This window comes from Phycodurus eques, chromosome 9, assembly GCF_024500275.1.
Source record: "Phycodurus eques isolate BA_2022a chromosome 9, UOR_Pequ_1.1, whole genome shotgun sequence".
Taxonomy (NCBI): domain Eukaryota; kingdom Metazoa; phylum Chordata; class Actinopteri; order Syngnathiformes; family Syngnathidae; genus Phycodurus; species Phycodurus eques.
Window position 1 is genome coordinate 18311382 of NC_084533.1, and position 26374 is coordinate 18337755.

Here is a 26374-nt window from a genome sequence, read left to right on the forward strand (position 1 = left end):
ATTAATATCATGAATTATTGTGTCAGTGCTTAAACCTAACCAAACAAAATGCCTTAGCCATGAAAAAACAACACATGACTGTTTATAATTTATTTGTAAAGCAGTGAAGTACATTGTAGAAAAAATAAATTAAAAAATGTTGAATTTACATTAATTTTAAATGTTAAAATGAGTAGTAGTAACTGTGATTGCTTGAGCAGATTAAAACAAATGCATAAGTCAATAGATGACAGACATTGCTTGTTTGATAGGAAAGGTTAACTTAAAAATCTATACAATTTGGCTGAACAATCATTCATCAATGATTAAACGGTCATTCTTGTTGCTTCTCAGCAACTCTATGGGTTTATTTGAATGAGGTTGCCCTCTGCTGTCTGCGCAAGCACCGTCACATAAGAGATTAACATGAATCTGTCGTCTTATAAAAGGCAGCCAAAGTGTGTTGAGGAAATTAGACTAACATTTTCAGTAACAAGCTAAATGCAATCCTTTGCATACCACTATTCCTCAATAATGGGCTCCTTTTAAAATCCAAAGTTGCAAAGGCAATGTTATGTTAGATGTGCTGTTTATTAGAATTTTTACTTGTAATCAAGCTAATAGAATGGCCATGAAAACTGATTTCTGCTTCATTTAAAACATTCATGCTCATGGCCATTTGAATAACTGGACAGGAAGCTTCTGATTGAAAGAAGATAGTGAGTGCACCAGAATGTTACGTCTTTGCAACATACTGAATTATTCAAACTAATAAATTTTTCAAAAGTTGCTTCATTTAGCCATGGACTTTCTATAAACTGCTTTGTCGTTACTGTATCTCTCTCTCTACATAGAGAAATTTAAAAAAATAAAATACAAATAAAAAAATGCATGGACAGACAATATGCACCATTTAATGAAACAAATTTACACCAATCTTATTTGTATACAGCAGTAAACTGCCATGGATGAAATTACAGTGACTGCTGTAGTTAAATGAAAGATGAACCTCCTGCTTTACCAACAAGTAAACAACCAGCTAAACAAAGGCTCACAGTTTACAAGACAGGTCAAATCAATACCAAAACCTCAGCAAATTTAACTTACCAGAGGCTATACAGCCAAAACAATATTAACATAACAATGAGACTAACCTGCTTGGAAAGAAACAGTGTTTTTCCAGCATCCTGACAGCAGCCGAATGTTTTGGAGTAAGCCTTTTGCCGGCAGAAGTACATGGATGTTTGCGGGGAAGAGCTTTGGAGACCATAACATCTCTCAGAAATCAAGGTAGAATGCCAACATGTACAAGTATATAAAGAAAAGAAGTTCAATGATATAATGTTGGCTAGAACCAAAGACAATTCAGCCAGGCAAGCACTGCAAAAAAACAACTATGCCATTGTGGCATAAGAGACAGAAAAAAGTGAAAGCACCCAGGTCAACATAATTGAGCTTCCATGTAATACATTCTGCAGGCCTTGAAAACCTTAATCCTGATTGTAAAACTAGTCTTCAGTCACTGGGCAAACGCTAGAAGCACATGACTTGATGGTGGCAGCGCTGTAGCTGAGGCAGGATGCTAGGACAGGAAGACAGGGGAAAGTGGTGGAGGGGGAACAAGGTTGAGAGCGGCACGGGAGGAGCAAGCAGCAATACTACAGCCAATGAGGAATTTCATCTAGCCCTCCAAGCTCTCTTGGTGTTACTCCATTTCTCCCTTCTTAGCCAACATTTAGATTTGCAGAGATGACAATTCAGCTCTCTGCAACGGTGTGCATGTTAGCTGAGCTGAGAGCAGCCTTGCTAAGACACTGACACAGCTGTCCTCAGCGATCACTGTGCAACATTCTCAACTCCAAAATATGGGCTGAAGGTTACTGTAGCATGAGACCCCAAAATGCATAAAGTGTCAACATCACTTGAACAGAAACATTACTAAATTTATTTATTTTAAACAGAAAACATGGAGGAAGGTGGAAACCCATCAAATACATTTAGAGCTAGATGAGGTATTTGTCACAGCATTGAACTCAAAAAGAGGAACCTCTTACCGGCCTTACGTGGTGTTTGACGAACATATCTAGAAGCAGCTGTTCTTTTTAGCGGACTCAGAGTAGAAGTACCTTTGTTGTCATTAGCAGCTGGTGTGTTTGTTGTGGCTACAACTGTTATGGAGACAAAAACGTTTTAGAGGGGAAACTATGAATGATTAAATAAAAACCTTTTTGATGGTGTTCATGGAGCAAAAGTAAAAAAAAAAAAAAAAATACATGACTCAACAAATTCCCAACAATAAAAAATCTTTTTTTTTAGTATTGAGGATATGATAGATTAAACAACTTAAAAATCAGATCATAATCATATGCATCAAAAATGCAAAAATTAATGCTTAAGCATGTTTATTCTCAGATGGCTTCACAGAACTATATACAGTGGGTACTGAAAGTCCTTAGACCCCCTTAAATGTTTCACTCTGTTATATTGCAGCCATTTGCTAAAATCATTTAAGTTCATTTTTCTCCCCTCATTAATAAACATACAGAGCACCCCATATTGACAGAAGAAAAAACAACAACAAAAAAACCAAATTGTTGATATCTTTGCAGGTTTATTAAATAAAAAAAACTGAAATATCACAGTCATAAGTATTCAGACCCTTTGCTGTGGCACTTAACTCGGTGCTGTCCATTTCTTCTGATCATCCTTGAAATGGTTCTACACCTTCATTGGAGTCCAGCTGTATTTGATTATCCTGAATGGACTTGATTCGGAAAGCCACACACCCGTCTATATAAGACCTTACAGCTCACAGTGCATGTCAGAGCAAATGACAATCATGAGGTCAAATTAAGTGCCTGAAGAGCTCAGAGACAGAAAAGGCACAGATGTGGCCAAGGTTACAAAAAACCCATTCTGCTGCACTTAAGGTTCCATAATCCTTAAATGGAAGACGTTTGGGACGACGAGAACCCTTCCTAGTGCTGGCCGTCTGGCCAAACTGACCAATCGGGGGAGAAGCGCCTTGGTGAAGAAGAACCCAAAGATCACTGTGGCTGAGCTCCAGAGATGCAGTCGGGAGAAGGGAGAAAGTTCTAGAAAGTCAACCATCACTGCAGCCCTCCACCAGTCGGGTCTTTATGGCAGAGTGGCCCGACGGAAGCTTCTCCTCAGTGCAAGACGCATGAAAGCCCGCATGGAGTTTTGCTAAAAAACACGAAGGATCACAAGATGGTGAGAAATAAGATTCTCTGGTCTGATGAGACCAAGAAGGCCAACTTTTTGGCCTTAATTCTAAGCGGTATGTTTGGAGAACACCAGGCACTGCTCATCACCTGTCCAATACAGACCCAACCGTGATGAAACACCCCCAGAGCATGATGCTCTGGGGGTGTTTTAGAGCATGATGCTCTGGGGGTGTTTCATCATGGTGGTGGCAGCATCATGCTCTGGGGGTGTTTTTCAGCTGCAGGGACAGGATGACTGGTTGCAATCAAAGGAAAGATTAATGTGGCCAAGTACAGGGATATCCAGCACAAAAACCTTCTTCAGAGTGCTCAGGACCTCAGACTGGGCCGAAGGTTCACCTTCCAACAAGACAATGACCCGAAGCACACAGCTAAAATAACGAAGGAGTGGCTTCAGAACAACTCCGTGTCTGTTCTTGAATGCCCCAGGCAGAGCCCTGACTTAAAGCCAATTGAGCATCTCTGGAAAGACCTGAAAATGACTGTCCACCAACATTCACCATCCAACCTGACAGATATGGAGAGGATCTGCAAGGAGAAATGGCAGAGGATCCCCAAATCCAGGTGTGAAATTTTTTTTTAGCTCAAAAGTGTGCTTCTACTAAATACTGAGCAAAGGGTCTGAATACTTATGGCTGTGTGATAGTTCAATTTTTCTTTTTTAATAAATCTGCAAAAATTTCAACAATTCATTTTTTTTGTCAATATGGGGTGCTGTGTGTACATTAATGAGGGAAAAAAAGTAACTTATAGCAAATGGCTGTTTCCAAAAAGACTCATGGCTGTATTAGCTCAAAAGGGTGCTTCCACTAAATATTGAGCAAAGTGTCCGAATACTTATGGCTGTGTGATAGTTCAGTTTTTCTTTAATAAATCTGCAAAAATTTTAACAATTGTTTTTTTTCTGTCAATATAGGGTGCTGTGTGTAAATTAATAAGGAAAAATATGAACTTAAATTATTTTAGCAAATGGCTGCAAGAGTGAAAAACTTCAGGGGGTCTAAATACTTGCTGTACCCACTGTATATACAGTGCCCTTTGCTTCCTTTCTCAATTACTTTTTTTGCTTTGTTTCCTCACTTTAAGATTATCAAACAACTGTAAATAGACAAAGATAACCCAAGTAAACATGAAATGCCGCTTTTAAATGATTATTTATTAAAGGGAGAGTATGTTAGTTTTCAAAATGCTAGAAAGACTTGAATCTAGCCTCATTCTCCTTCAGGATTTTCTGGGAAAGAGTAGAATTCATGGAGCCATCAATCACAGAGAGTTGTCCAGATCCTGAAGTGGAGAGCACCCCCAGACCATCACACGACCACCACAATGTCTGCCTGTTGTTATATTGGTCTTTTTCTGAAATGCTGCGTTACATTTACACCAGATGGTTTTTTTTGTTTTTTGTTGCAAAAGTAAGACAAGCTTTTATGTTTTTTTTGGTCAGCTGTGTTATTCTTCCCTTTGAACACCACTGTGGAGTCTTATTGTTGAGCCATGAACACTGACATTAACTGAGGCAAGGGTGCCCTGCAGTTCTATAGAGGTTGTCCTGGGTTCCTTTTGACCTCATGGATGAGTCCTCATTGAGCTTTGAGGGTAATTTTAGTAGGCCGATCACTCCTGCGAAAGTTCACAACTATTCTATGTTATTTCCATTTGTGGATAATGGCTGTCACTGTAGTCCTAAAGCTTTAGAAATGGATTTGTAACCCTTTGTACACAAATGTCAATTCATTTCTCATCTGTTCTTTAATTTCTTTGGATTGTGGCATTTTTTGCAGCTGTTTGAGATCTTTTGCCTGACTTCATTTTGTCAGACATGTTCTACTTACGTGAGTTCTGGTCTGGTCTGGAAGTAAGGAGGCTTGGGCGTGGTCAGTGATAATGAATATTCCCCAAAATATGATTATCCAGAGTTAATTCTTTATTGAAGAGGATGCAATTACTTTTTCACACTGATAACATTGAACAGTTTTTTCCCCAATAAATAAAATCATTTAAAAACCATTACGTTTACGTGGGTTACCTTTTTTCTGATTTATATTTGTTTGAAGATCTAAACATAAAATAAGAATTTGAGAAGGGGGCAAATACTTTTTCACTGTACTGTACCTTTGACATATTAAAAAGAAAATGTGCATGCACATGCGATATTGTGCAGACCAATGTGAGTTTTAAGCAATCGTATGGACATTTAAACCGATCACTTCCAATGAACTAACAATTGATAAGGTTTGATTAAAGCGGTAATGCATTAAAGACCTTGGGTTTAGGTATTCAGCTGTGAGAGTTAAAGTTAGGGCACCGGCCGTGAAGGTTCTCTTACTGTTTAAGGCTAGACACTTAAAAACGTGCATGTGTGTGATCATACTTGGTCTAGTCCACCTTCCAGGAGTTGGTATGACTCTTGCTTTCAGTACAACAGTCTTAACAGGGGTTTGTTTATGTGCAGCTAACCCAGAAACTGTCAACAAGCAACAGAGTGATTAAAAACTGGGAAATGGCATGTGTGACAGCATCACAAGAAGCCCTTGTAGTACAACAGCAGCATTACCAACTGACATTATGTTAGAGATCAGTTAATGCTACCATTTGATAGCCAAGTTAAAATTATTTGGATTGTACTCCTCCAGTTCATTCCATCATTTCCCTTTAATGCGGCCAGCAATGAAAAGATACAAAAGCAATACGATCCACTGAGTAGGCATGTCAGGAGGGTGAGATCACAGTTTAACACTTCATTCCCTTAAGTCACTAAGAGTTTGTAAATATGTGATTTCTATCCAAGTACATTGTTGAAGTCCTTTATAACCAGCCACTGGTCTTTAATAAAACAGATTGCAATGGAGACGGACACAGAAAGAACCCATCAGTTAAAATACCCTGACAAAAAACTCAAAAGTAAGGTGTAAGGGCTCCTGCAGATCATTAAAGGGCATAATAAAAAGGTATGAAAAACTGTACTATATATTTGTTTTCATGTAGCTAAGCCTCAGCATCTTGGCAGATGAGCTATCAAAGATTTGCCTGCAGGGGATTTTCACCAAGTCTTGGCCTTTAAGTGGGTGAATATTAAGGCCCTTCCCCTGAACATAGTGTTCATATTAAACACTTGATCTCATCTCATCCTTGAAAACAATCAGCATAAGCCTCATTTCGCCATACAGTAATCATGCACAGACCACAACATCCCCAATGTAAAGCCTGATAGACTCACCTTGTGTTCTTGCTGCGCCATCTTGATTACTATGAATGCTTTCTTTGTTTAGGCTCCTGGATGGCACCAGGGTCTTGCGAGGTAGTCGTGAGACAGGAGAAGGGAGAGGGCCCATACAAGATGGACGCAAGGGAGTTTGAGGAGGTTTGGATACATTCAGTTGGGGCTTGACACTTTCTGCTGAGACTGGTTCTTTTGTTGTTGGAGTCCGTTTACTCCCTGCAATGAAATGGAGTGGGGAAACATTTGCTAGGATGGACCCAGGGTGCTTGGTGGTACATTTTTCCTGACTGAAATAAAACATTTTCTAAAACATCATATGCATGATTTAATTTCTTTTTTAAAGGTCTTAATGATTCTAAGACAATGGGAATGTTTTTGCACTAAGTATCTAAACAAACCTAACATGTGTAATTAATTTTCTTTTAAATAACCATACTTAAAGATAAATAAAACACCAATGTTATAGAGGCTACTAGAGACAACATGCCAAATTTATATAAAAAAATAATAATAATAATAATAAAATAAATAAATAAATATCCCCTTAAGTCAGAGAATGCATCCTTTCCGGGTGTGTCAGTAGTGACTGTGCCATTTAAAAAGTGAGTTTCTATGTGAACCGCAGTGATTGAACTTACAGCCTCCCTCTTTCCCATGTTTTTCCAAATCCCTAAATAATTTCTTATCAGAGGAAGACCCCTTTCCCTTCCCAAGGACTACGCTTAAAATGACGAGTAAAGAAAAGCTTATAGGAGGCTGTTTAAACACATGAAATAACAAGAAACCAGACTCAGGGGATTATTATTAGGGCTGTTGCCCTGGTATACAAGCTGGGAAATGTCACCCTCTAAAGGCCTTTTCATACCGCACTTGCTCAGTGAAAGGTCCGTGCACAAGGACAACGGCATACCGGTTTGACCATGCCCATATTTGGAGGTGCTGATGTAGCAGCCTAGAAGGGAGTAATCGGCACTTTCGGACCGCAGTACCAATAGCAAGTAGAATTTTTTTCGATCCGAGGGCCTGTCACATCAAATGCCCTCTGCACTTACCGTCCCACGGCATTCCGTTGTCCCGTCCCCTCAGCACATACACAAAGAATTAGAAAGTCGACGGCTTGATGCGCGTTGTGCAGTGTGAAAAGGCCTTAAAGGAGAAGTTCCTAAACTATCCAAAATATTGTTCAGTAGCAATCAAGTCAATCGTTTATTCCTTTCTACAATCCCTTTAAATGCACTTGCAATGTTAGCATTATTTTACCTGCAATACTATTCTGCTTGGACTGTGGGGTGCCTACACGTTTCGACACCCTGAAATCAACCGCACAATTAGTTCCTGGTCGCTCCCTAATAGACTGAGTAGAAGGCCTAGGACTGGCAACGGGAGGATGCGAAACATATGTCCCTCTTGGCTGGTTTGGGAATGTCTGTCCTCGGTTTCTGCTGTTTTCTGAAGAGGCTGCCCCTGCCCTGCCAGAGTCTGTCTGCAAAGAGGTTGGGGTAAGATTCTCAGATTCTTTATCCATTGTGATCAATATATCAGACATACACAAAACCTATGCTCTCAAATAGATCACAGAGATGCCTAGGGAACCCTTTATGTTCAAGTCTAGACAATTTGCAACTCTTACAGACAAGTTACGTTCATATAAACAGTAATTTGAAATACATTGATTTTCATATGACAAACATCTACTTACCACTAGGCTGATCCTATTAACCTCTCTAGGATAGTTTACTGCAGGTCTTTTAGAGGATTCAGTCGGTGAGGTCAGTTTACTCTGAGAAGAGTTGTTTAGGGTCACTGATTTTGTTCGTTTCTCATGTCTTGAAATTGTAATGGGAGTTGATAACTTAGAAACTGTATTCCTTTCCCTGGGTGGCCGAGATGAAGGCAAACTCTCTGATGAACATCGAGGCCGTGTCTTGACCTGACGCAAAGCTGAAGCTGACTTGATTTCAATTTTGTTTGATGCATTTTTCTTTGGAGTTGGTTTCTGATCTTTCTGGAAACTTTTATCGGGAGATTTTTCAAGGGATGATGAGTAGAAAGTTTGGTTGCTAGCGCACTGAGCTGGAGGGTCTGCCACTTTGTTTAAAGTGGTTTGCTCCGTGTCTGTGCTGGCCTTGCTGCATTGGGCTACAGGAGCAGATTTCATTGCTGCAGTAGACATGCTACTATTGCATTTTCCACTGCCCAGAGTCTTCTCAGGTGACAGTATGGTTGCAACAGCCAATTGAGCAGCCTTTGAATTTACTTGTCTCTGAGCATTGTTTGCTCTTTTAGTAGAGACAGAAACAAAAGCATTGTTATTTCTTACTTTATTTGGACTAATTCTGCTAGTTCCAGTTGGACGTTCAGTGCATTTCCTGAGCACATTTGTTTGGATTTGTTTCTGCTGTGGAGATGATCCTGACTCAATTGTTTTGTGCACAGTTCTTGTCAGAACTTTAGAGTTTATATAACTCAATTCTGATTTAGGAACATTAATTTCCATTTTCTTTACTTTTCTGGCAGATGGAAACAGTCCTACAACACAGTGCTTTGTAGGAGTGGCATATGTATGATGCCGTTCGTTGTGGAATAATATTGGACTGCATGCATTTTCAGAGCAAAGGGACTCTGAAAGGGAAGGAAGCATTTCCCCCCCAATGTTTAGTACCGGTGTGGAAGTCTGACCATCCTTATCCCTGTCCTGTATAGTTGACAGACTGGGCTCAAAGGTGATACATTTTTCTGGTGTGACGCCTCCAAGGAGATGTCCCAGTGGCTCAGATTCAACACAAGGCAATGGCAATTGTTTTTTATTATCGTGAGTGTCTTCGCAAACAAAAGTTATCTGAAGACCCCCATAATTTTCAGTTGGCATAACCATAGGAAATGTAGCCACACTTAAGGAGTCTGCCTCAACGGGGAGCTCACAGTTATCAGACAGTGTGAAAGTCATGCCAAGGTATGGATGCCCTGAGTTCTCAGTATTTTTTTCACACAAATCTGACAGGGTGGGTGTGGTCAGTATATTAGATTCATTATGCAATGCTCCATGCCCTGCAGATGGTGAGATGGATGATTCATCAAGGGAAGAAAATACCAAGGGGGACTGCTCTGCTAAACAAAAACTGTTTCTTCTTAACACCATTTCACCAGAGCTCAAGGAGCAGCTAGCATTCTCAATCGATCCCCTTTGAGAGGTTTCACATGAAATCAGTTGGCCTTCTGCAGCATAGTCGGAAGATGTCATAATACTGTCCCACGCATTCCTCTTGGTCAGATTAAAAGATTGAGACTCCTTTGTGTCTTGATTGCCTTGCGCACTCAAACTTGTATTGCAGAAATCCGCATGGTTATCGAGAGTTGTGGGGATGCATGCTTGGTACAGGCTCATAGTTGTGTTACAGAATGAATTACCGTCTAGTAAGGAAGTGCTTTGAATGTTATTTACAAGCGACGCTTTGCTTTGGAAGGAATCCAGCATGTTGATATCAAGGGAGCTGCCGGCTTCTCCATCACTATGATTAGCGATAGTGTTTGAGGATTCCAGTGACGGAGATAAGGACACATTATTGCAAGAGCTTTCAGCAGTGAGACACAGATGCATGTCTTTGTGTGGTGTATTGTAAGACAAGTTAAACGTCGAATTAAACATTGAGGGGCAGTAGTATCTTCAGGTTCTGAAAACACATCCGTTTAGCAGCACTAATCCATCATGTGTGCTGATGAACATCTGTAGATGAGAAAAAAAAGTTTAAATGTTGTTAGACATTCTGTAACCATGAATGCAACATCTAAAATGTGAAACACTTTTTCCTCCTCTTACTGTATTATGCAATATCTATGGTTGTAAAATAATGCTGCTCTACTGGGTGCACAAGCCAGTGCAAAACCTAGGCTAGGTCTGAAGCCCAGATAAATGCAGGTTACGTCAGGAAGGGCATCCTGCATGAAACTTTGCCAAACAATGAGTATTCTTCCTAAGTATTTCACACCAGATTGGTCTTGGTCCGGGTTAACAACTACAGCCAATGGCGGCGTTGACCTACAGGGGGGTAGTGGTATTACAGCAACTGTTGATTGAAGATGACTGAGACGAGGAAAGCTCATCTCCAGGCAGAAATGGAAGAGGAAAGCAAAGAGCCTGACAATGACAAGAGCTAGGGAGTTAGGGGAGAGAGCTCGTGGGATGTGTGGCTATGTTGAGACTTAAATCACATTCAAACTTATGTTAAATGGGAGTCACCATTTAAAGTGTCTCTTATTAACCCTAAATCAAGTACGGATGTTCTAGTATGGTTTTCCTGACATTTTATCTATTTGCTTTGGAGCAGAAGCCTGAAAGTTTACACTGACTGGTATTTGTAACGGCTCGGGATTTCCCCCACCTTAACTGAGTGCCGTCCCCTGCTGAAGAAAAACAGCCCCAAAACATTATGCTGCCACAACCGTGCTTCACTGTAAGAATGGTGATCTTTCGGTGATGAGCATTGGTATTTGCACCAAACATACCATTTGGAATTATGGCCAAAGGGTTAAACCTTGGTTTCATCTGATGATTTTTCTCAAATGCCATTGGGCGATGTCAAGTGTTTTTTTTTTTCCTTTTCTTTGTAATATAAGCCTTCGGGCCTCGCCTCCCAAAACCATAGGCTAGACGTACAGAAGACGGGAGGTTGTTGTCCCATGTGCTAAACAGCAAATACTTGGCAGAAATTCGTGCAGCTACTTCAATGTTGCTGTTGGCCTCTTGGCAGCCTCCCTGACCAATATTCTTGTTTCTTATCTTTTCGTCATTTTGGAGGGACATCTAGTTATTGGTAATGTCATTGTTGTGTCATATTTTCTCCATTTGATGATGACTTGCTTTACTGTGTTCTGTGGTATATTTAATGCCTTGGATTTGTTTCTTCTCCACTGATACCTTTGAACAATGAGATCCCTCTGATGGTGTGAAAGCTCTCTTTGGACCATGGCTCGTGCTATAAGATGTGACTACAAAAATGTCAGTAATGTCCATTAATCACAGCAAGTCATCCAGGTCATGAAGGAGAAAAGCAGCCCCAGACCATCACACAACCACCACCATTTTAGACCGTTGGTATGATGTTCTTTTTTTTAAAATGCTGCGTTACATTTACATGTTTGTTTTTTGGTCAGTAGGTGGTTTTCGCCTTGGATCTCTGCCATGGATGCCATTTTTGCCCAGTCTCTTCCTTATTGTTGAGTCATGAACACCAACCTTAACTGAGGAAAGGAAGGCAGGCAGTTCTTTAGATGTTGTCATGGATTCCTTTGTGACCTCCTGGATGAGTCATCTCTGTTCTCTTGGGGTAATTTCTGTACGCCGTCCACTCCTGGGACGGTTCACCGTTGTTCCATGTTTTCTCCATTTGATAATGGCTTTCACTGTGGTTTGCTGGAATCCTAAAGCTTTAGAACTGATGTCAATTACTTTATTTCTCATCTGTTCTTGAATTTCTTTGGATCATGGCACTTTGTTGCAGCTTTTTTTTCCCACTTTTGTCAGACTGGTTCTATATTAAGTGATTTCTTGATTGAGAAGTTCTGGAAGTAATAGGGGTTGGATGTTGTAATGAACTCAGCTTTCCCCCCCCAAAAATAAATGTGATTAGCCAGTTAATTCATGTTTTAAAAAGGGAGGCATTTACCTTTTTTTTAATTTTTTTTTTTTTTTTTTTTTTTTTTTTTACACAGGGTCAGGGAGCTTTAAATAGATTTTTCCCCTTAATAAATAAAAACTTTAAAAAGTGAATTTTATATTTACATGGATTATCTGTCTGATACTTATATTTGTTTGATTATCTGACAGAAAATGGGGAAACTGCAAAAAAGAAAATTGACAAATACGTTTTCACAGCAATGTAACGTGGCGATTTTCTTTTTATTTAAATTTGGCAATCTTGTTAGCAATACTCTACTGTGCTGTGTCAAAGTTAGAAGACTTTGTTGCTTTACAGAGTCTTTAATCTGTCCACAGTTTATGCACTACAAACATATCTATGTACAATAAACCTGTGCATCCACCTGTTGCCATTCATGCAAATGAATAAGTCATGACTTCCTGTGAGCATAGCAGCTTTTTCGTTTAATTAAGCAAGTCCACATTTCACACTGAGCAAGTGAATTTGTGAGTAAGTTGAAACAAGATCATTATTTAAATTTTTTTTGTGGTGTGCCGTGGGATTTTGTGTAAAAATGGGTGCCTTGGCTCAATAAAAGTTGAGAAACACTGGCTGAGAGACAGTGGCACGAAACATCACAGGAGGCAGAGATGGAGGTGGCAAAGATGAAGATGTTTAGGTTCTCTTAGAGCATGACCAGGTTAGATAGAATTAGAAATGAGCTCAGAGGGAGAGTCAAGGTTTGTTTTGGACCAAAAGTTAGAGAGTAGACTTTGATGGTTTGAACACGTTCAAAGGAGAGATACTGACTTTGTGGATAGAAGGATGATGAGGATACAGAGCTAAACGAAGACCAAAGAGAAGGTTGCTAGATAGTGACAGAAGACATGCAGGCAGTCAGTGTTAGAAAGGATGATGCGGAAGATTGGCTTTAATGGAAAAGGATGACACGGTGTGGCAACCCCTAACAGGACAAGCCGAAAGAAAAAGACTGATTATTGTGAAACAATGCTTATGGTTTCAAAACGACATTTGTTTGCACTCATCAACATTGACCATTGTAACAGTAGCTGGGTGAACAAATTATTCATGGGTTTTTCTAGCCGCATGAATAGAGCCACCAGCAGTACATCTTTTACACAGGGTGCAGGCACAAGTCGATTCTACAATGAGTCAAAAGAAATTCAATATTTATAGATGCAAATTGCAATTAGTGAAGTCTCATTTTAAGTCTTTTATGACAACAAAGGCACCACTGTGGCTTATACCACAGGAAAGTATCAAATCACCAGTAAAATTCAAGTGTTCGAGTATACAGACTGACCGATATCCTGGTGCATTATTAAAGATTCAATTAAACTTAAATATATATTTAAAAAGTTCTTGCTGTAGCATGTTTGTCTAAGATTTTCTTTTCATTCATTTGCCAATACATTCTGAGCAACCTCAAATTGTGGATACGAAAATACTATTCTTGATTAATAGGAAGAACGTTCTGAATGGTTCTGTGCCATAATCCAAACAACAACATGATGGGGAAACCTGTTCAATTTTCTCAGTCATAGGGCAGCAGCAAATAAACTTGATAAAATATAATTTACCGGGCTTTATGAGAATTATATTTGTTTTATATTATTCAAGCTAAGAATGACAGAAAAAAAAATAACCATAGAATTATTGAGGTTAAGAAGAACAAGACGTCAGTATTGGAGCAGCATTAAAAAAAAAAAAAATCATCATAGAATTATGGTGTGGGATACTACTGTTGTAATCAGCAAGTTTGAGGTGGACAAAGTTATAGAAAAACTATTTCTACAAATTATTAACAAGCAACACATTTTACAAGGACTCAACATAATAAATTCACATCCATCACATTGCACACTCTCCACAACCATGTGTGCATTATAAAAAATTTGGTCATGATTAATCCGATAACCGCGTCCATTAAAAACATGAATGCCAACAACACAAAACTGATTTGATGGTATGGTAACACACAGAAACAAAGCATTATAAATTCAAACAATGCTTTGGTGATAGTCTGTGCACACTGAACCTTGGTAGGGCCTGTTCTATGGGATCAATGTACTTTATTCCTGCATTAGGAAATAAAATGGCAGGGCAGAAATTCATCTTATCTGATCCTGAAGGCTTATGAAAAAGTGTGAATAAATCCTGACATTACTTACGGTACAATTAAATATCCGGATTTACGATACCTTGCAAAAAGAAACAAAAATAAAAGAAAACCTCACTAAACAATTAACTAAATGGAATTGCTGTTTTTGCTAAAAGGTCTTATATATCACCAACTGAGCAAGCAGTAGTTATGAGACTCACTTATAGCACCAGTGCAAATGCAGCTCCCTCCTCGTGTCAACCGTGCAAACGTAAGGTCATATCCTGGGTTAAAGTGCCCTGTGAGCTGCTTTTAGCTCCTCTTTTCTCTTTGAGGGCCTTTTGTCAAAAGGTGACATTACCTACAACTCATTGTAGCACTGTAAGAGTCAAAGACTGTGCCCAGATCCAAGTTAACCAAGAATGAACATGTTACCTCATTCCTGCTGAGTCCAGTGCAGTGCAGTGGGAGTGGCCACAAACTGCCAGGCTTAGACGGTATTCACTGTTGCTAAGCAGCCAAAGTCTCCCTTTTATGGGGGAATCGATCAGGCAGCTTTTTAGAAACTTAGAGGTAAAAAGGGGATCGGAATGCAGTATCACAGAGGAATGCTGCACAATCCTAAATTGTAGAAACCACTAGTTTGCAAGCAAACCAACTCTTGTCAGCAAGACTATAAATGATCTTACACTGAAAACGTCACTGTCTGCCTCTTGCTGAACACACATTGCTTGACACTTGATCCCAACACTACAGCAGCGGTGTGACACCATAGTCAAAGACCCCTAAGACACTTGCTATTTAAGCATTATCTGTACAAGGGGCCACGTACTATAGTCTAATCTGGACAGGGGCCTCGTTTAAATCATGGTGTAGAATGCTAGTCTAAGAAACTGAAAGATTAATTGATTTTAGTATGGTAATTCAGGCATTTTAATGATTATTTTCCCAATTACAGTTGCTTTGACAATATCCATTTTAGCATGTTTTGTTTGTGTGTTTGAACACAGAATAAGCCCAAAACCCAGCCACTTAAATTTAAAACATTTACTTCTACTTTAACAGTTTCACAAATTGTCTACAAAGAGAATAAGTCACATTTTTAGTGTTCCAATTTGGCATCTTTTGAAGCCCCTCATCTACTGTGCAGCCAAGCTACAATGGCTTCCCTTCGTCTTTGCATGGGTGCATGCAAAGATCAGTATTAGACAGAAAGTTACAAAATGTGGGTTTAGCCATCAAAAGCCAAAATTCAGGGTGAAATGTCCTTGGGGATTCGAGGCAAATCATCACAGGGACAAAGGTGTCCTCTGTATGGAAACACAACCCCTTAGCAGCTGCTTTCAACAGTCAGCCATGTTTTGAGTCACTTTTCAACAAGACATTACTGAGTCTTACCTTTTTAGATGTGCATACTGAAAAAGATTTAGGTCATTGCATGCAACTGCCAAAATGCCAAAGACAAAAAGAGTTAATAAATTTACTACAGTCATAACATTACAGCAAAACACAGTGGAGGCAAAGTATGTTGGCGACCCAACCCACCACCGCGAACCCCCCAACCCCAGAAGCTGACTAGGGGTTGAATCAAACAAAAACCCCAAGGTAGACATTGTAAGAATGGGTGGGTGCCCCAAACTGCTATTTTAAGCCACAGATTCAACCAACCAACCAATCCACCTGTGCGCAAGGCCATGACACATTTCCCTGCAGTGGGCAAAGTGTGATACCACAATTCTGCAACAGTCTGAAGCTTGCTCACAGACACATTTTTAGAAATAGAAGACAAAATATTAAGAGTTCTTTAATTCATACTTAATGAGTGGGCAGACACTCCATGTACCCAACTATTTTTAAACAAGCAATTAAAGTAAATTTTCCAGACAGTTTTTGATTACATAACCATTGTTTGTTTGTTAGCCATGTTGGAACTTAAGTTGAGATCAGAAAAATAAGCTAAACTAGAAAAGGAAAGACAATAGACCGACTCGTTCGTTTTCGTTTCCCCCCCCCCCCCCCTCTATACAACCCTAATCACAAAGTGGCCATCATAAACAATTACAATATCTACAAAATTCAAACATCTATCACTGCCTTACTGTGTGCGAGGACAAGCAGAAATAAAACCTATACCATTTCACTTGACCCGGAGAAGTTGACACCTTGGCTTACTTTAGCTAATACAGTAATGACTATACCTAATGGTAATCAAGGAATCCTGCATTTTGATGTACAATTATTATAAATACCTCAGCAACAATCAACCAATATCCAACACAAGATATATATTTTATGAATCTGTGGTAAGAGTACTGACCTACAATGTAAAGATTGAAAATGGAGCTATATAATGTTTGTACATGGTTTTAATTTTTCTAAAGTGCTAAAGCTTACCTTCAATGAAGTATTCAGAAAAAACACAGACTAATCGAGTTCAGCTCTGCTGATTCGTGAAAGCCACAGCCTGACTTTTTCCTTGGCTCTTCCACCTGTATTGTTGAAGTCAAGCACCGCACAGTAAGTCACCATTTTTGACAATGCCTACCAAATGTATCCATTAATTCAATAAGCACCGGACAAAAACAATTTCTTGAAGTCTAAAATGCAGGAGTGTCCTGCGGTGCCTGGTAGCTATGTGAACTTGTGGCTACAGTCATTTTCGCTCTTGCATGATGGAAGTTGAAACGCTAATGTTTTGATCAGCCAATGCGGCCTTCATTTGATGTTCCACTGCATGCCAAAAAAAAAGCTGTTAGCAGCAAAGGCAATAGCTTCAGAAAAAAAAATAGTTTCTCGTGAGCTCTTAAGTGAAAATTCACAACGGCATTACTGTCCTTGACTTACGTATTGCCACTATTACAAACAATCCCGTTGAGGTTATTTGCAGTCACGTTCAATTCTAAGCACCTGCTTCCCCACATGAGGCGATTGCCAAACACATAACGTACGGATTTTCTTCCAACAAGTGGTCTCTATGTATAGATCAAGACAAAAAAAAGTCTATAGGGCTCCGCTACAAATATCTTCTAAATGCTCTTCTGGTCCATAAATCATGCTTTGACCCAAGGCTTCGTGACATATACTGCCATTTTAAACCTAATTGGACCATAGCTTGGAGCTAATTTAAAGCTAAAAATGGCAACTAGTGAATTTTTTATTTTTTTTTTAATTACTACAGACCACTTAAACAACTCGCCAGTAAGAGCAACTGGCTTGAAGCCACAAACACAACATTGGATCGATTAACTAAACTGCCTCTAACATTGGAATTTGAAATAACATAAGGCACAAAATTGTCGTTGTCGCATCGTTAGCTCTCAGTCACGAGAATATCGGCATGTTTCTGTTGAGGAATTATGTACCGAAATTCTCAATATATGTAAATAAATGAAACAACAGACACAGGTCGAGCGAATGACAAGAGCAACCTGTAGGGTGAATATTAAAGGACACAATACTTGAGTGGCATGGAATATTGGTAACGAGTACAAAGTGTGTACCTGTAACGGGAGCAGGCACAAGCACCGGGAGCGCGCCCTTGATGAGGTCAAAGTACTTATAGTGTTCGTTTACTTTTACAAATATGATTGTTGCAACAATCCTATTTTAGAGCATCAGAAGTGTCGGCAGTGTATGACATCCCATTTCCGACATGTATGTAGAGTCGAGACACTCATGTCGAACCGCTTCCACACGTGTGCATTTGCTTTTTAGTCGTGTGAATTTTGACGCCATATGAAATGACTATTAGTCTCTTATCGGTTACGTCAATTAAACTACTACAGCACAGCAAACAATCGTCCTTTCATGAGTTTTTTTAAATTGCAAATGTCTTCTTTTCATTTTGTGTTTGGAGGATGATTTATTTGCTTATTGGTTTATAGAGTTTCCAGCTGTCATTTATAGTTCATATAGCACAAACTGTTCAGGAAAGCTAAGTCATAATGACATTGACATGTTATATGTCTGTAAATATTTCAAACTCTTTAACATGCAAATCTGGGTTTGTTTTACTGCTGCAGACGTCAATCCCATAAAAGCATCAGATTTTTATTATTTCAAATCAGAATGTAATTATTAAATACTAAGATGATTATAAACAATATTAACACATATAAGGATGAAAAGTGCATTGCTATGAGAGACATAGAAGTATAACAGATGACAAGATTAGTCAAAACATCACATACATTATTTTGAAGCACTAATTCCAGTCAATCACATGCCAGATATTTAATATTCCATACATAATTAGTCATGTGTAGTATATTTTATGTATAATAGTTTTCTGTTTTACAGTATTTACTGCATGATATATGTGATTGGTAAGAAAACACACAAAGATTTTCAACACTTGTGTTGGATATTCCTTGGACCCCACAGTTGGTTTGTTATTTGTCATGTTTTTGTCCAATATTAGTATTCTGTAAAGGGACCAGGGACAGTGTCTGGTAGATCGTCATCATTTCTCTGAAGCTTGTAGGTTCCATATATCAAGTTTCAGTGCAGATTAATGAACAAGCATGTAAATTAAGTCATTATGGTGCATTTTGTTTTCAGTTTGAATGGCTGGACTACATAAATGCAGTGACAGTGCTACAAATAAGACAGACAGACATCACTTGTTGACCACCTCGCTGCTGTCCATTCGGGTGGTATGAGGTGGGACTTTCTCTCCTGAAGGCAAGTGTACAATATCAAAGAAGCAGCAGTGGGAGCAGTGTCATCCAGGCAAACTGAGGCTAAAGAAGTAAAGCAAGGATAGTGTCATTTTACTGTCCAATGGCAACCATGGTTAAACAGGTGCTTCTCTCCTTTTCCACATCAGCCCTATTATGTCTATAGTCTTCTCATTTGACACAAGAGGGCCAGGTGAGGCCTCCACAAGAAGCAGAGACAATAATGTAAATGACCACCTTAAAGAAGCAGAGAGAAAGAAGTTGTGATAAATAAAACAGATTTTGACATATAATTGTAACAGAAGAACACATTGAAAATCCTATTTATTTAGACATAGAGTGGTACTCTGATGTTGTTTGTCCTGTCCTTAAAGGAAAGCTACATAAACCTTTATGTTAGTGATCCACCGAATTTGGTCCAGAAGAAAATTTTTGGTTTTCGGCTGAAAGACGGAGCCAAAACAAAACGGTCGATACAACATGTTGTAATGACCCAACCAAAAAAACCCCGGCCAGCGCGCGCTTCTCTAGAGAAAGGTTAGAATGGCCGCCAACGACGAGGTGGAGTGCTCCGCGGGTGTCTCAGTCTCACTGTTTAGTGGCTAGAACGGTCCGTCCATGTTCTGACAGACAATACAAATAGCAAACAATAATGTGAGTTGCTCCACTCCGAACTAATCGTGTGACATCAATAGAAGCGTGCCAAGTTAGGCTGACGGACACAACACATTAGCATAGCACGCAACAGGCACTAATGTTTAAAGCCTACTGTGCTGCAGCCGTGGCAGAGTGCTGTTCCCTCAGAAGAAATGACAGGCGATAGCCGAAGGCTGGATGTCGGCATCAATGGATGATATCGTTGACAAGAAATGGCCCAACAGTTCGGCAGTGAAGAGTTATTTTGTTTTTTTAAAGTCTGACAAGAATCAGTAGATTGCACCCCCACCCATCTGAAAACAACAAACAAATTGTATCGCAAAACAAATGCTACCAGTAAGCACGGTTGAAAATAAGGGATTGAAGTTAATGAATAAATAAATAAACACTAAATTGGAATTGGAAAACTTAAAAGCTTTTGCATGGTCAAATTATACATGTTTATGAATATATGTTTTACTTGTCTTACAGTTGTATAATGTTCAATGTCATGTTCAACTATTGACAGACAATATTCAAAAAGTTAAGAGTAACAGGGAACACTTAAGATTGAAAAAAAAATAGTGATTTGTTTGCTATCATGATATATATTAGTATTGACTGATATGAAAAAAAATGGTTATAGGATTTATTCCTATATTGCCCAGCCCTCTCTGTGCATTATTGGAATATCCATCCATCCATCCATTTTCTGAGCCGCTTATCCTCACTAAGGTCGCGGGAGTGCTGGAGCCTATCCCAGCTATCAACGGACAGGGCGTGGTACACCCTGAACTGGTTGCCAGCCAATCGCAGGCATTGGAATATCAGTACTAAATAAATATTTTCATTTTGTAATGCAATTGCAATGCCGGCGGCACGGTGGACGACTGGTTAGAGCGTCTGCCTCACAGTTCTGAGGTCCTGGGTTTAATCCCCGGCCCCCCCTGTGTGGAGTTTGCATGTTCTCCCCGTGCTTGCGTGGGTTTTCTCCGAGCACTCCGGTTTCCTCCAACATCCCAAAAACATGCGTGGTAGGTTAATTGACAACTCTAAATTGCCCGTAGGTGTGAATGTGAGTGTGAATCGTTGTTTGTTTATATGTGCCCTGCGATTGGTTGGCAACCAGTTCAGGGTGTACCCCGCCTCCTGCCCGATGATAGCTGGGATAGGCTCCAGCACGCCCGCGACCCTACTGAGGAGAAGCGGCTCAGAAAATGGATGGATGGATGGATGGAATTACAATGCCTTGCTTTTAATGAAGTTAGTACAGAGTCATAGCCATAAATGTAATTCTAGCAATGCTTGGCATCATACTTTTACTAATAACTGGCAAAATAATTTCTTTCAGTGTTTCTGTTTTCGGCCTTGGTTTTCGGTTTCAGCCAAGAATGTTCATTTCGGTGCATCACTATATGTTCAAGCGTCTCAAAAGTAAAGTGTGGTCTGCCGGTGTTCCAAAAAAATCTGTAACCAGAAAAAATTGCAACCATGATACTACCCAGGGCGTGATGTCAGCCAATGTCAGCTTATTGTTTGCGCTGTAGCATGCCTGCGCGTCTGCATTAATATGCACCTGTATCAATCAGTCAATCAATCTTTAAACCTTCCACATACATATTTGAATGCATGCGTTTCTAAATGTGCAGTGTTGCTTAAATATCATGAAGAAAGGCAGCCACCCTGGATCATAAACACCTCACGTACAAAGCAGTAACCATCAACTTTGAATAAAAAAAAAAATTATATTATATCTCATAAACAACCATAAGACCTGCAGTTACTCACCAGGCACACCAGCACAACAACAAAGGTCAACTTGAGGTTTTTCATACACATGGCTCTGGCCAAATTACGACTTGTGGTCTTAAATGTGACAGACTAAATGAAAAACAGAAAAGGAGTTTTCAATCAACTTTACATGAATAACCAGCTCTTATGTAGTATACACCAGAAAACAAAAAGGACAAAATACTCACAGAATCAACCAGATTTTCCGTCTTGTCAATCAACAACTCCAGTTTCTCACCTCTCTGAGCAACCAAATCTGTAATGCAGACGAGGAGATAATTTAAAATGGACAAAATTTTAATGTCACAACTGAAGCCTCTGGTATGTGTATTCCGGATGGAAATAATTTACACACTTTATTCCCAATTCAAATAGATTAATGTAGACATGTCAATGTTTTATTATGTTATGCATAATGAATCTTAAACTAGAACAGCTTTGTAGAGCTCAGCAATCCACCAAGGCCCAATAATCCTAATATGTATCAGCCTCAGAATTTGGGATCTGGATCATAGAATAAAAAAAAAAAAGAAGAGAAAATCACTTTTGGGTCATACAGAAGCCACACACCAAATATAAATATTTTGGAATTTTTGTCATACTTTGGTTGAGCCCTCTTTACAAACAAAAACGAGACTGCAAGGGTCATGAGACCTGAGCGTTCTTGCTTTTTATGGATTTGCGATGAATAATCCAAAAGAAGAACCAGTCTGAAGAAGTTAAAGACCATCCTAATTGTTGACCACCAAAGCATTGTGAGGCTGAACTGAAGTCAACTGCAAGGAGAGGTGGGCAGTTACGCACTACATTTACTCCATCCATCCATTTTCTGAGCCGCTTATCCTCACAAGGGTCAGCGAGGGAGTGCTGGAGCCTATCCCAGCTATCATCGGGCAGGAGGCGGGGTACACCCTGAACTTGTTTGTTTATATGTGCCCTGCGATTGGCTGGCAACCAGTTCAGGGTGTACCCCGCCTCCTGCCCGATGATAGCTGGGATAGGCTCCAGCACGCCCGCGACCCTAGTGAGGAGAAGCGGTTCAGAAAATGGATGGATGGATAGACTTCCATAGACTCTGTCATATGGACTTAGTATAAAATTGTTTCCCTTTAAAAAAAAAAAACACCTTGGTTTTGTCATACTAGTGTTCAGAAAAGGCCCCTCTGACAGCTACTTCTGTTTGACCCAGTTTTGTATCTGCTTTGTCCATATTTGTCTAAGACCACTAACTTTCCTCCGTGTAGGCGACCCACTTTGTGAGAGCACACGTGTTTGTTATGTTGACAGCGCTGGCTCTGGAGCGGAAAAGTAAGGCGGAGTTCTTCGCTAGTGACGTAGATAAGCTCAAGAAATTTGAATGATCTGATTCCAGGTCTCTTGGCAGAAAAATGTTTGTAACTCAGGAATGAGTGGATGATTTTAATTCATATTTCTTATGTTTACTGAAGCACCACAGAGACAATATAACATTTCATATACTATAAATAGTTGGTTTGGCAAAATATGTCCCTTTGAAGTCACTTTTTGGATAAAGTATTCGTCACTTAAGTTGTAATGAAACATACGCCTTACTTTGACCTGTGTATTTGTGTTAATTTGCTACATTTCGCTTGCTACTTTTATTTTGTATAATTGCTTGTGTGATCTACTATACTTGTTTTAACTATTTTAACTACAGCCTCCTTAATAGTCATTTAAGAGAGTTTACAGCGGTTAATCTAGTATCACACAGATAATTTGTTCAAATGCAATTTAAAAACTTTCCCTGCACGGTTAATGATGGTCTTATGAAGTCGACACTTTGACCTTGGAATGTACTTTTCCTATTTTGAGTGTTTTCTTTCTGTAAAACATAATTGGAGGTTGACGAACATCACAGAATGGATTGTGTTTGAACTTCGGATGCCACAGTACATACTGTGCAAACACTACGCTCTACATTGACGAGGCACTCACCTATGTTGCGGACCATAATGCCCTTCAGGTCATCCACTTGCATCTGTGTTTCAGTCAGACGATCTGATCCCCGTGGGTCTGAGTGATGTTTCTGCAGAGAAAAGTGCAAAGAAAGGAGATCCCATATGATGGTGTTTTACACATGCATGAATAGAGCAGGCAACACAACTTCTCACTCAAAAACATTTAATATTTAGCCAAACAAAAAACAGCGAAGAATAAAAATACTCAGGGCACTCTTGTCTAATTCACCATCTGAGCAGCCAGCGTCGATGAGAACTCGCTGTTCATGGCGTATGGGAGGGCTGTTTGTGCTCGTGACCCATACGTGGTCTGGAAGCGCCTCTTGATCTCACTGAGGAAGCTGAATGCACGTGACCTTTCAAAGTCCTTTCGCGCACAAGAAATGTATATGACTAAACATATATATACATATAGATAGACACGTAAAATGACATCTGAAATGAGAGAACTGCAACCTTCCCACCAATCAACACATCTTTAGCTTTTAAAACAACTAGTAAAGTCACAAATACTGTACATTAGCTGTATGTGTTTAATTCCATGTCAGTTTTTCAAAGTGGCCGAGATGCTAAGCAAGTTAAACAACAGAATTTTATATAATGATGTGAACCAATACTTACATCATCGGTGATACACAGGTATATGATTCTGTCATGGCAGATGTAATGAAAGAGATAGCTGAAAGATAAAGTGTATTAAAGAATATTAATTCATATTCTACCAGATACTCTGCGTTGAAGAACATGAGCTGAAAACAAGAGTGGCACTGTTTCTGTCCAATGAAAGAAATTAAGAGCCTCTCTTCCCTTGCCAATGTATTTGTTTAAGGGGCTAGACTCAGAGGCTTAGGGGTGCCGAGATCCCGGGCAACCCAGATCAATTTCACATACATCCATACACCATATCACTGGAAGATAGCATATTTCCCCATGCCAAAAAGGTTTAAACTTTTGCCTTAATGTACATGTACATACATGTAAGATCGTACGTAAATAAATAGTCTTTCATATTTTCGTCATAGACTAACTGCTTCAAACGGAGACTGAGGGCTGGGCGATATGGCCTAAAATTCATAACATGGTATAAATTTAATTCCTTCACGGTAACGGTATATATTACGATATGTATAAACTTCAGTGTAAAAATTATGATGGAAGTGTTTCTGAATGGGTTATTTAAATGTGAAATGTAAATATTTCCAGTGAAAATGGGCAGAAAGTATGATATTTATTATTTTCTCTGCTTCTCATTCAAATTTTTCATTTTCACGTAAATGTCTTATTTGTATTTTATGTAATGAAATTTTACATAAAAAACAAATATAATCTGTTAACAAAGCTAAATTGATTAAAAAAACAAAGATACAATTCAATTTTGAGACCTATCACTATGTACAGCTCTCAAAACTCATATCTCAGCACTCTATGGTGCAAAAGAGTACTAACGAATGCAAATACCATTTCTGATATTATAAATATTTAACATGCTAATATAGTTTTGGGGTTAGAGCGTCTGCCTCACAGTCCTGAGGAACGGTGTTCAATCCCAAGGCCCCGCCTGTGTGGAGTTTGCATGTTCTCCCCGTGCCTGCGTGGGTTTTCGCCGGGCACTCCGGTTTCCTCCCACATCCCAAAAACATGCACGGTAGGTTAATTGACAACTCTAAATTGCTCATAGGTGTGAGTGTAAATGGTTGTTTGTTTGCATGTGCCCTGCAATTGGCTGGCAACCAGTTCAGGGTGTACCCCGCCTCCTGCCCAATGATTGCTGGGATAGGCTCCGGCACGCCCGCGACCCTAGTAAGGAGAAGCGGCTCAGAAAATGGACGGATGGATGTAGTTTTGACCTCAATAAGCTCTTCTGTCTGACTGACATATGCAGTAACCAATTCATTTCAATCTTGTTAGGATGCCTTCTGGACACCACCCTGGTGAGGTGTTCTGGGCATGTCCCATCAGGGGGAGATCCCGGGGATGACCCAGGACACGCTGGAGAGACTACGTCTCCCGGTCGGCCTGGGAACACTTTGGGATCCCCTCGGAAGAGCTCGATGAAGTAGCTGAGAAGAGGAAAGTCAGGGCTTCCATGCTTAAATTGCTGTCACTATGACCCGACCGCGGATAAGCAGAAGAAGATAGATGGATGGATGGATGGATAAAATGCTTTTATTTTTAGTTTGACAATGAGCCAGTTATGTGGAATTATACTGACCTACCTTGCCCTCGTGTGCAAAAATATAAATAAAATAGATCTGGTTACGAAACTAACTTAATATAAACTTAAATATTTGATTTGTCTTTGTTTACAAGCACACGATTGAATTGAAATGGAAGTATTTAGGCTAAACAATAGAGATAACTTACACTGCAGAGCACCACGTGAAGTTATGGGTGAGGGTGAAAACATTATGCGTGTGGAGCAAATGCACACCTACCTGCCATGGCTGTATGTCAATTTGTTATTCTCTGATGGAATTTTAGCTAAAATCTGTTCAGTCACTTCGAGGAAGTTCCCACCACACCATGCATGCTTGGCTAGGATGGTGGTTCCACGAGCCACCACGGCAAATAGAATTGCCATGGTAACAGCTGCCACGGATCTGTCAACACAAGAAAGGATTTGGGGAGGTAGGCGAACATTGCTTCACCTGAAACGTCCCTGTCGAACGTTCTATGATAACTGGTACTGAAAATGTCTTGCGGTAACATTCAAATAACATTGTGAATATACAAAAAAAAACATTGCTTGGGGTCATCTGGCTGTCGGAGGTACACTAACAAAGAACACGAAAAATAAACTATGATGACAAGGATGGCTAGTTATTTGTTGTGCTAATGTTGACAACACTAGGCGTTGCGCATTTAATCTAATCCAATTTGCGTCAATAGCAAAATAGAATCACATGCAACGCTTACTGCAAAACCCTGATGAAAAGTGATGTTCAAAAAATCACATTTACGCAAAACTCCAACATTTTACAAGACTTCCGCACCTAGAAAATCCCTTTCGAGTGACTTCTGCTTTGTAAAATACCCAAACCACCAGACCGGAAACTAATTCACTGGGTTAATGGGTAATGTAGT

At 39.6% G+C, this 26374-nt stretch overlaps 2 protein-coding genes across 8 annotated transcripts in view; both read right to left on the reverse strand.

Annotated features, from left to right (window-relative positions):
* Positions 1-17125, reverse strand: part of mtus1a (microtubule associated tumor suppressor 1a) — a 30106-nt gene extending 12981 nt beyond the window's left edge. For 2 of the 5 annotated variants that reach the window (XM_061686326.1, XM_061686330.1), the window contains exons 1-7: positions 17050-17125; positions 16600-16694; positions 8147-10171; positions 7708-7930; positions 6445-6663; positions 5599-5691; positions 2034-2147 (exon numbers count right to left, since the gene is read on the reverse strand). In XM_061686326.1, coding sequence (XP_061542310.1) covers positions 2034-2147; positions 5599-5691; positions 6445-6663; positions 7708-7930; positions 8147-10093 — 2596 coding nt within the window. In that variant the 5' untranslated portion in view covers positions 10094-10171; positions 16600-16694; positions 17050-17125. Of the gene's footprint in view, positions 1-2033; positions 2148-5598; positions 5692-6444; positions 6664-7707; positions 7931-8146; positions 10172-14426; positions 14587-16599; positions 17013-17049 lie in introns of those variants that run through there. The other 3 variants (XM_061686327.1, XM_061686328.1, XM_061686329.1) reach the window with 3 other exon arrangements.
* A 1109-nt stretch (positions 17126-18234) lies between these two features.
* sybl1 (synaptobrevin-like 1) lies at positions 18235-26342 on the reverse strand. Of its 3 annotated transcripts, none has more exons than XM_061686501.1 (8): positions 26284-26342; positions 25726-25890; positions 23912-23969; positions 23520-23657; positions 23268-23358; positions 21500-21567; positions 21309-21401; positions 18235-19121 (listed from the first exon to the last, which is right to left on the reverse strand). In XM_061686501.1, the coding sequence occupies exons 2-8, from the start codon at positions 25869-25871 to the stop codon at positions 19056-19058; spliced, it is 660 nt and encodes a 219-aa protein (XP_061542485.1). In that variant the 5' UTR covers positions 25872-25890; positions 26284-26342; the 3' UTR covers positions 18235-19055. The 3 variants fall into 3 exon arrangements, with proteins under 3 accessions (XP_061542485.1, XP_061542486.1, XP_061542482.1); XM_061686502.1 differs by having other exon boundaries at positions 18235-18947; positions 26207-26336; XM_061686498.1 differs by having other exon boundaries at positions 26207-26336.
* Between the last annotated feature and the right edge of the window lie 32 nt (positions 26343-26374).